Raw genomic sequence first — 10,000 nt, 5'->3', positions numbered from 1 at the left:
TCACTACTGAGGATATGGAAAATGTGCCACTCGGGTCTCGGATGTAGTTTTGTATGAATTTTATGAGTCGTGTATTTTCCAGTAAAAACATCCTGCCTATAGCAATGCAATTATAACTATTGTGTATGTGGTACGTTGTTAACCCATTGACGAGTAAAATCATCTGGTGTTAGACAATAACATCTGTTACTGGTAAGACCTACTCCAATTAGTCAATGGGTTAATTAACCCATTGACTCCCAGGGGTTCCCCATTGAGGAGTAAAATCATCTGGCGTTAGACAGAGTAAAATACTAAGTCTGGCCAGTTTAGGCCAGTTTGGATGTCAAAGGGTTAATATGCAAACAATGGGGTAGCAAAGATGTATTAATAAGGTCCCAATGCCATTGGTAATATTTTGCTGTTTACTTGAATGTGTACTGTGTACCTGAACTTGGTGGTGACTACAGCTGTAGCCCAAATACCAATGGCTTCTCTGGACTCTGCACACTCTCTACGGTTCTTCCTTTGGCTGCATATTCAGTCACATAAAAGTGCTAAGGCTTCGAATGCAGTTTACTCGCCCCACACTGCAGGATGAACCTCAGTATGCTGGTATGCAGATCGATCAAGAAGGGTGCTTTCCATTGAGGCCAAAGGGTGATGCATGCATGCAAACCTCACCTCCAAAGCTTAGGGATATTTTAAACCACGGAATTATTATTTATGGTATGGAGTACTTAAGATAATTATTCAGTCTGGCTGGATTGTTTGTTTCTTGTTAATTGAAAATTTTGGGGTATATTTTAGTATACCTTTAATATGTGGAAGTGTAAACTGTCGATACATGCAGTACCCATTAATTTTTATAAACTGTTTAGTCTTTTCAGGCAGGAGCTACATGTGTGGGTAATGGTGAGAGGAATGTACGTCATGAAAAGCAATTTGAAGAGCTGCAAAGTGAGGCGAGTATTAAGAAAAAAAATACCAGTTATTAATAATAATGCGGTTGTCAATTGTGTGTCAAAAGTAATTAGCGAATTGCTTTGGTTTTGCACTACTTCACCTAATGATTGGTTCAAAGTTCTCACACCACTTTTTCAACCAATCAGAAGTAAAACCAAAACTAATAGTGGCTCGCGTGTGCACAGTTTCCGGCGCTTTGTGTCTGCTATGTGTAATTAACATACTTAATTGACCGCTCCCTATAGGGGCTTTTCAGGGCCAATGAAACGAAATGAAACGACAGAACAGAACAACAACAACTGTTAAGAATCCCAACTGGCTGGAGGCAAACCAGTTGGTTTACTGGATTATCTCAGTCTGTTCTTTGAGATTAAGTGCCAAAGTTTGTCTCGGTTTTCAAGTGAGTCTTGGTGCTCAACTATTGTAAGGGAAAAGAGTTTGATTTGCATAAGAATACGCAACTCATTTCCATTTGAATGGTTGACTGCACCAGGACTCACTTTGAAACTGAGGCAAGCAGCAACTCGGAAATGGGCTATTACATTGGGTGTACTTTGGTTTTGGTTTTACGACACCTGATTGAAACTTACTCTAAAAATGAACGTTATTTTAATGAAGTGTCAACTGTATTTAGCACTGGGTTACTGTTTGGGGACACTAGCGCAGAAATCAAATCAAATCAAATCAACACATCAAATTGTAGGTTGGTTTTTAAGGAGAGGGAAAAACCAGAGTACCCATAGTAAAACCTTTATTTGCTCTTGGAGCAATTTAAAGTAGAGAACCAACAAACTCAACCCACACGTGACACCATGTTTGGGAATTGAACCCTGAAACTGCATTGGTGGAGGCAAGTGCTCTCACCGCATGCATGCAGTGCTCAAAATTAGTGGTCATCCGGTCGTCTCAGACAACCAGAAAGTTTACTGGGTGACTAGTTTTTGGCATTAAAAATGAAAAGGTTGGTTGCCCAAAGAAAACACAACAGATTACCTAGCCAAAAATAGAAAATGTATTACATATTAAGCAGCACCCGACTTACTCAACGGTTTTCTACTGTCAATGTCTAAAGTGTGAAGTAAGTGAAGTGTGAAGAAGTGAGAAGTGTGAAGTGTGAAGTTAGTGTACTGTGAAGTTAACGATAATTAATTTGCTGCAGTTGAGCGTTTCCTGTGTTTTGAATATATGTGGCTTTTACAAAAAAATTGTCTGATCGGAAAATTCACACTTTGAAAATGCTTGAACTTAAACCCAGACTTCCACAAAAAACCCTCAGGTGCACTCTGAGAACTAAGGGGTACTCAAGCTCCAACACCATGCGATTGCTCAACACAGTGTGCATTTAATCGCAAGGGGTTCTCAATGGGCAACCAAGCATTTATCAGGGCAACCAAATTTACAGGTTTAGTTGCCCGACTTATGAAACAGGGACAACCAGGAATGTTTTTAAATTTGAGCACTGTGCATGCATGTTATATTCTTTTAGTTTTTTAATTAAAGAAAAAGGGAAAAAAAAATAGTTAATTAAGTAATCTTTTAAAAAAAAAACTATGTAGGATTTTCTTAAAGTGCCTATCACCTCAACACACTTTTCCAATATATTTATTCTCCGAAATCATCCCAAGTACATGGTGTTGTTTTTAGAACATTTAGATTGAAATTTCACTCTTTCATTGGCTTTGAAAAACGGGAAAAGTGTTCATACCGTGATTAATAACCGAGCAATGAATGGGAATGGGTTCGATACCGGGTTGACGTCACAAATTAATTTGCATCGCTGTTTTCAAAGAACTACCTCAATGCAAATTAATTTGTGACGTCAACCCGGTATCAAACCCATTTTCCTTCATTGCTCGGTTATGGTTCAAAGTATGATCACTTTTCCCGTTTTAGAAAGCCAATAAAAAAGTGAAATTTCAGTCAAAAGGTTCTATAAACAACACGATGTATTTGGGACGATTTCGGAGAATAAATAAAGTGGAAAAGTGTGTTGAGGTGATAGGCACTTTAAGCTGGGTTTGAGTAAGCAATGTTTAGGAACATGCACAACCAATGTGCTTTGTGCGCTGCTGCTCAATAGTAATGTTGTTACTCCTTTCATGTCAAACTGTCAGAAACATTAATTTTGCAAATAATTATTCCAAATGTTTTGTTTGTGAATAATTTAAATTGAATCATGATAACACATGAATGCACCAAGCTGAATGAGAAATACCATCTCTGAATTATACCATTCTTAATACCCCTTACAGAGAAAGAACCCCCATTTCTAATTAAAGTAAATTGTTGTTGTCTCCAGCAGGCAAATACTTCTTATCCTGTGGAGAATGCAAACGTGCATAGGTAAACTCGTTGTCGATTGATCTGCTTTTGTTTATTCTCCTTTTCCTCATATGTTGCCTGTTTTAGGTTTGCTGTTTTTTCGTTTTTTGCTTATTACTTCGTAACAGCGTAATACCGTTGTGTTTCTTTTCTTCACTTCGCAACAGCGTAATACCCTTTTTTGTTTCTTTTCACTTGCATTTTTTTTTTATCAGCCACTTGTTTAGGGAGGGGTGGGAGAAAACGGAAAGGGCAGCAATGGGATTTTCCTTCCTTTGCTTTACGGAGTCTTCAATGTCGTGAGTTTTTAAACGTCTCTTCGATCCATGAAATGTACCAAATATACGAACAGCGGTACATGTCTGTCCTTTTGCTTTTCCGGCTTAAAATGTCCATCGTAATAGCGTAGTAATGTGCTGTTGAACAATCACATATTGGCGTAGTTGTGTAATTTGAAAAATATCGAGCTTGACAAAGCCCGTACATAATATCTTCCTCAATTTACTGCCAAATTGAAAGAAACATCTTGAGGTTATTTCAGATCTGTTTGTTATTTCTGAACAGGGTCAATGAAAAGCACCCTGACTTAGGCTACGTTCACACGGTACCGGACGAATTTTCTACCGGTTGAAAATTCGTCCATTTAGGGGTTCCGTTCACACAGAACCATGCTAAACGTACGAAAATTTAGACGCCTCGCTGTTCAAAAATGTGAATGCTAAAATCGAGGATGAATCTTTAGCCGGTACAGTTGAAAATTTAACCGGCGCGCCTTGACCGTCAAAATTTTTGCATGGCAAAGGCGTGGTTGCATGGATAAGTGGTAACTCAGCTACTATCCTTAGGCTTTCTCTTTCTTGACGCCATTTTGGATTTCGTAAAGTCGCACTCTGCGCGTGAACAGATTGTAAAGCCACTGACAAAGGTTAAACTTTGATCCATTCGTCAGTTCTGTGTGAACAGAGCAAAAATATTGCACGGTTCCGTGCGAACAAAATGTACGGTCAAATTTTCAACCAGTAGAAATTCGTCCGGTACCGTGTGAACATAGCCTGGTACACGTAGGTCTTATAGGGAACCTCCTCTCCTTAGCACAGCACGGAATTATTGGAGTGTGGAGGTTTCATTAACAATAAGTGTGATTGTAGTATTATAACTCAATTAGCATTTTCTTAATCATGAAAATTAATTAAATGTTGCTTGTAAGTCCTAATTTTGAATTTGGTTTGAATGCTGTTCTTTAATAGTGTGACCGACCAGTATGAAAGGCCTTGGAGCACACAACCAGCTACTCAGTGGGAACAAGCTCAGTTTAAAAGAAGACAAGAAGAGGTAATAGCAGTACTAAAACTCACTCCATATTCTTCAGAACAGGTTATTACAATTACTAGAGAATAAAATAATAATTATTATAATTTTATTTAGTGTGCTGTAGCAAAAGTTAACTTTATGAAGTAGGATTGTCCTTCTGAAAGTAGTCCGTCAAAAAGGACAGTTGTTGGTGACATTGACTGACATTTTGACAACTTGAGTCGAAGTCGTCCTCAGAATCAAGTGATTTGCATAGTGTCAGTGAATGGATTAAGTACTCTCTGAGTGGTGTTTGATATGTTTGGTCAGTAGAATGGTGATGTTAATGGAATCTCTAGTGAGTGGGCTATTATATTGCTGGCTAGGAAGACTGTGATTGGTGTGTGCAATTTCAGGGGTTGCATCAAGTTTTGAAGTAGAAGGGACCTTGTGATAGAGTAAGCAGGTACCCCTATATATAGTGGCCTTTAATCTTGAGACCTCCTTTGAGCAAAGGTGGGTACTGTACTCAGCGAAGACGGATGCTAGTACCCAGGTCTTGGCTTCTGATAAAACCCTTGCAATTCACACAACACACAACAGCTTTGAAGCTCTTGGACTATTAATTTTTTACTCATTTCTTGACTTTTGATTTCATTCATTTGTATGGTGCCAGTAGTAGTTGCATGGCTATGGTTAAAAGAGCTTTGTTTTAAGTTTACTTGCTATAGTAAACCAGCTTTCTTGTGCAAGTCATTGGTAGAGGGTTATGCATTTACATGTGGCAGAGTCCTTTTCAATTTTAAGGCTTCCAAAAAGTTAAAGATGCTGTAATGAGGTTTACATTAATTTAGTTTTTGTTAGCACATTTTAATTTATTTTCTAGGAAGTTTTGCACTCTGAGAAGAAGAAAGACGTGATTGTGGAAACAATTCTTGTGGATCAACTTTCTAGGTACCCGTATCTAATAATAAAATTATTATGGGTTTTTAGTTTTAGTTTCATTAAATGCAAGAATTTCGTTTTCATCAACAAACTATCTTTTCCTATTCCTCATGGAAAGGCAGCAAGTCTATACACTGTATAATAATATTTCAATATAGCAATAGCGGACCTTTTCTGTGTTTACATAGCCTCATCTATACACGAGGGGGAGAACTCTGTGAGTGTTTAGATGAGCCTATGTAAACACAGAAAAAAGTCCTCTGTTGCTTTAATAAAGTATGTCTAAAAATGATTCGACAAATGAAGGAAAATGCTGTTTTTTTTACTTCTTGATTGAAACAGAATAACTGATTTTCTTGATGCACGCTCATATTTCCTACCAGCCATTCAAAACACGCATCTAACAACATAACCATAATGATTCAAAATTTGTGTGATGTCACAGCCTTTTTTACCTACTCTCATCTAAACACAGCTATTGACCAATGAGAAAGTTCCTACAATCCTAATAATTATTATAAATTTTATAAATCAAAATGACGCAGGCATCTAATTTCTGGACATAAGTGGTTTGAAAACTGAGAGGTGAAAATTAAAAAAGAAAAGAGTAATGTTCATCAGCTCTCAAAAAATGAGGTAGGTTAGACTACAAAGATGTTTGTATTGTTTTGCCGGAAGCCGGCTACTTTCGATGATCCTGCTCTAGATAACATTTTTTTTTTGCAGCTAAGTCACAAGTCAATGATTTTTGTCTTTTTGCTGCAGGGCTGCAGTTTCTGATCCTGAAAAAAATGCCAGCTCCATCCCTGCAGATTTAGGACCCAAGGAACGAAAGCAAATGGAATTTTACAACACAAGGTAGACAATCCTGATCAGTAGAGAATCGTTGTTTGTAGAAGTATATTTGGTATAGTCACCTTTTATACAACATGTATTTGAATTGGAATACTCTGCTAGAAAGGAGTCTTTTACAGGTTTTACTTTTTTGTCAACAATGAAACTCATTCACAAGCCTTCACATACACTTGTTATTGTCATAATTATTTATCTAATATCTTTAATTTCGTTTTTTTGTTGTTGATACTTAGTCTAATTACTTCATACTGAAAGTTAATGCAAACATTTAATTTCTTTTGCACATGTACAGAAGCCCTAACAAAGGTCCAAACACAGAAAATGCCTTGTCAAAGAGAGTTCGTTTTGGTGCGAGGATTGTTACCAAAAATGGTCGAGATGCTCATAGAGAATTGAATGGATTCTTTTTCTCTGCAGACAACACTCTTACACTCTACGAGTTTCATCAATTTGGCACCAGGTTTAATTCATTTTGTTCTTTGTTTAGTCTCCCCACATAATTGTCATTGATACCAATGCTCCACAATAATTTTTTAGTCTCCAAGAGAATTTCCAAGGCATAGGATTGTACATGTATGGCTAAATTTCCAGTTTGCTAAAATGTTAAAATTAATACAGTCTGAAGTGAGCTCATTATAATGACTGTTATGTAATATGAGATAATGTACTTCTTGGCCTACAGGTATAAACACCATTGAGAGAATTCATTGGCAAACTAAAGAAAGAGTGCAATATTATTTTGCACCAGAAATCTTTATTGTTTCCTCACCCAATGCAATTCTGAATAACAAAAAGCATGTTGTTTCATAATAGCCCTTTTATTTTGATAAGCCTCCCTTAATTCCATCCCCAGAAGAGAAATAAGTAAAAATACGAAGCAGCATTGAAATTATGCACTTTGGAAATCTGAGCCCATCATTTTAAAGTGTTTCCCAGTTTGTTTTTCCTTAAAGTACCGCAAGTACAATGTACTAGCTGCAAGTAATGGCCAGCTGCTCCCAATTTATGCTGATATACTGTACCCCCGCACTCTGCAGATCATCAGCTCTTCCATTTATTCAACGAGGTAGTTACAGCCATGTTCAGGGAAGGAAAAAGGGGCAACCCTACACTCTTTTGGATATCTGTGTGGTAAGCTAATACCAATAAAATACATGACTGTGGTAAATGACATTGTTGCAGGTCACTTGTGAAAATTGAGGTTGATGCGTTGAAAACAGAGAGAGAAAAAACCAAGTTCCAATTCGTGGTTTTCATGATTCTTTTCCATTATCAGGCTACAATGTAAGCTACATAAGGAAATAATCCTTCAACAACGACATTAACAACTTTTCCTAACAATATACCTCAAACGACAGTACTGTGGAAAGAGTGGATATTCTACGGTGTAGAATCTTACAGAAGGGTTCCCATCCAGTGATCACAAATTTAAAATGCAGCATTCCTCTATTCCTCTAGCACCCTTGAGGGTTATAATGATGAGGACTATTGAGCCATGCAGATCAACAAGGTTAAATGGAGAGACAGGCCCTTCAGCTAGTCATAATGATTATTAATTTTTTGTTTAACCATGTACAATGTCATGTATTTTTAGGGTGCCAATTTATCATTTATGACAGCCTCACAAACATCCCTACCACAGACTGTAAGTTCTCGTCCAGTTGTAGTTTTCAGGATTTGTGATGTGGATGTGCAAGCCAGGGAATCACAGCTGTAAGCATGATGACTCTAATAAGAAGAGTAGCCAGTTTTACCTCAGAGTTGCAAAGGAATTACCACTAACAGAGGACTGATTGTCGTCATTTTTTAAAAGTTTCATTTTAAATTTACAGTGTAAACAAAGATGCCATTGTCACTGACTGCTGGTCTTACTAAGCTTTAAATTAGTTTGGGTGTGTGGCTCATTTGAACATACTTGTTGGTCAGTGATTAGATTGAACCTACAACAGACACTCGAAACATCAATGGGATTGTTCAACAATCAGCCAAAGGCTTACAATTGAATTAAGGATTGCAGCTGGATGAAAAGAGGCAATATTATTCAACTTGGCATCTCTTTTAACATCTACTTCCCTTCAAAAACTTTATCTTCTTGCCATAATTATCAATATCTGTTCATGTTGTTGTTTCACATGAGCTAAGAGGGAGCACTTTTAAGAGTTTTTTTCACTCCGGCAATGTGTCTCACATGGCAATTCTAGTTCCGTCTTGTTAAACCCGGGTAACTTGTAATTGCCATGGCTAATTAATGTGATAATATGCAAGCTTATGCATGATGGTTCTTTTACCCCTAAGTATCAGGCATGAAAACAAAGTCGAGTCTTTATCTTTGGTATGAGAAGTCATAATATTAAACTAAAAAGTCAGAAAAGGAAAAAAAGGTGGTTGGTAACAGAGAATCTAGACCAGTCATTCAGGAAGGCACAAGTCGCTAAACTGTATATTAATAATAAATTATGTAACAGTAACTGTAAATAAATGTTTGTTCCTAATGTTAAATGAATTGTGTTAAACATTGTACTAGGTTTGAGAACTGCCAATCTTTTGGTGATAAAAGGTCATTAATGGAAAAACTGGCTAATCCAATTTCTGAAGAAGAATTACAACAAACAAAGATCTTGGAAAATGTACAATGTAAGTATTGAACTAATGATCTTGATAAGAATAAAAATTAATGAAAGTTTATCGATATTTCTATATCTATTTACCTCCCTTGTATAAAGGCCAAAGAATAATGAGTGGCAAACTGTTGCACTGTGTAGACTGACATGCATTAATTTTGAAGTTGACAATACAGCAATTATTTTGTATAATGTTTTATATTCATGGCCAGCTATTATGCAATATATGGCATTATTTTGTATAAAATTGACTAAAATTAATGATTTGTTCAACATGACCTTGAAGCGTGTAACTTGCAACTCTTTTTCTTGGAACCAAGCTGAGGATTTTAGGACACTAATTTTACACCCAAATGTGGACAATAATAAGATCAAAGCTGCATGCGTGGGAAAATCCACAAGCTCTGAACCAGTCTGAGAGTTAAACGCTTCAAGGTCATGAGCTTCTAGTTCAATGCAAAAAACATTTAGGACACATAAGGTAAGTCTAACTAAAGAAAATGTATGTCAATTTGGTCTACTATTAAAATGTACTCCACTTGAACTATCTGAAGGAAATAAATAAACAGGCTGGGGTAAAATTTAAAACTCAGATAGGAGGTGACCAGAAAACTGCCAGGTATTCTCATGCAGGTACATGTAGGTGAAAAGATAAACACCAAAGGCAAATCTAGGAAGTGGTCGCTGCAGAATTAGCACGTAGGGCTGCAAAGAGTGAATCTGCATCATTCTGCTCCCTAGTTGTTTATCTTAACGCCATCTACGTCCCCTTTAACCCTTCCCCACTTGAAAGTGAGACAAGTATAGATTTTACTCTGTCTAACCTCAGATGATTTTACTCGCTGATTGGAGGCACTTTACGTGTGGATGGGTTAATAATGTTTTTGCAATAATTTGATAGTAAATTACGGGTAGTTATGGTGATGATGATGATGATGATGATGATGATGATTATTATTCATTCATTATCTCAAGGTTTGGTCAAGAAACAGCTTCAAAAAAGAGCTGTCAAAACATTAATG

At 36.9% G+C, this 10,000-nt stretch overlaps 1 protein-coding gene across 2 annotated transcripts in view; it reads left to right on the top strand.

Moving 5' to 3' along the window:
- The window catches only part of LOC138007869 (calcyphosin-2-like), a 27,872-nt gene that overhangs the window by 10,583 nt on the left and 7,289 nt on the right, over nt 1-10,000 (top strand). Inside the window, exons 7-16 of one of the 2 annotated variants that reach the window (XM_068854974.1) lie at nt 861-944; nt 3,248-3,288; nt 4,515-4,599; nt 5,444-5,511; nt 6,268-6,360; nt 6,650-6,817; nt 7,395-7,488; nt 7,952-8,070; nt 8,882-8,991; nt 9,954-10,000. The exon at nt 9,954-10,000 is cut by the window's right edge and continues 108 nt beyond it. In XM_068854974.1, the coding sequence (XP_068711075.1) occupies nt 861-944; nt 3,248-3,288; nt 4,515-4,599; nt 5,444-5,511; nt 6,268-6,360; nt 6,650-6,817; nt 7,395-7,488; nt 7,952-8,070; nt 8,882-8,991; nt 9,954-10,000 (909 nt within the window). Of the gene's footprint in view, nt 1-860; nt 945-3,244; nt 3,289-4,514; nt 4,600-5,443; nt 5,512-6,267; nt 6,361-6,649; nt 6,818-7,394; nt 7,489-7,951; nt 8,071-8,881; nt 8,992-9,953 lie in introns of both variants that reach the window. The other variant, XM_068854973.1, reaches the window with a different exon arrangement.

This window comes from Montipora foliosa, chromosome 6 (assembly GCF_036669935.1).
Source record: "Montipora foliosa isolate CH-2021 chromosome 6, ASM3666993v2, whole genome shotgun sequence".
NCBI classification, from domain to species: domain Eukaryota; kingdom Metazoa; phylum Cnidaria; class Anthozoa; order Scleractinia; family Acroporidae; genus Montipora; species Montipora foliosa.
This window is presented reverse-complemented; position numbering and strand designations above follow the sequence as displayed.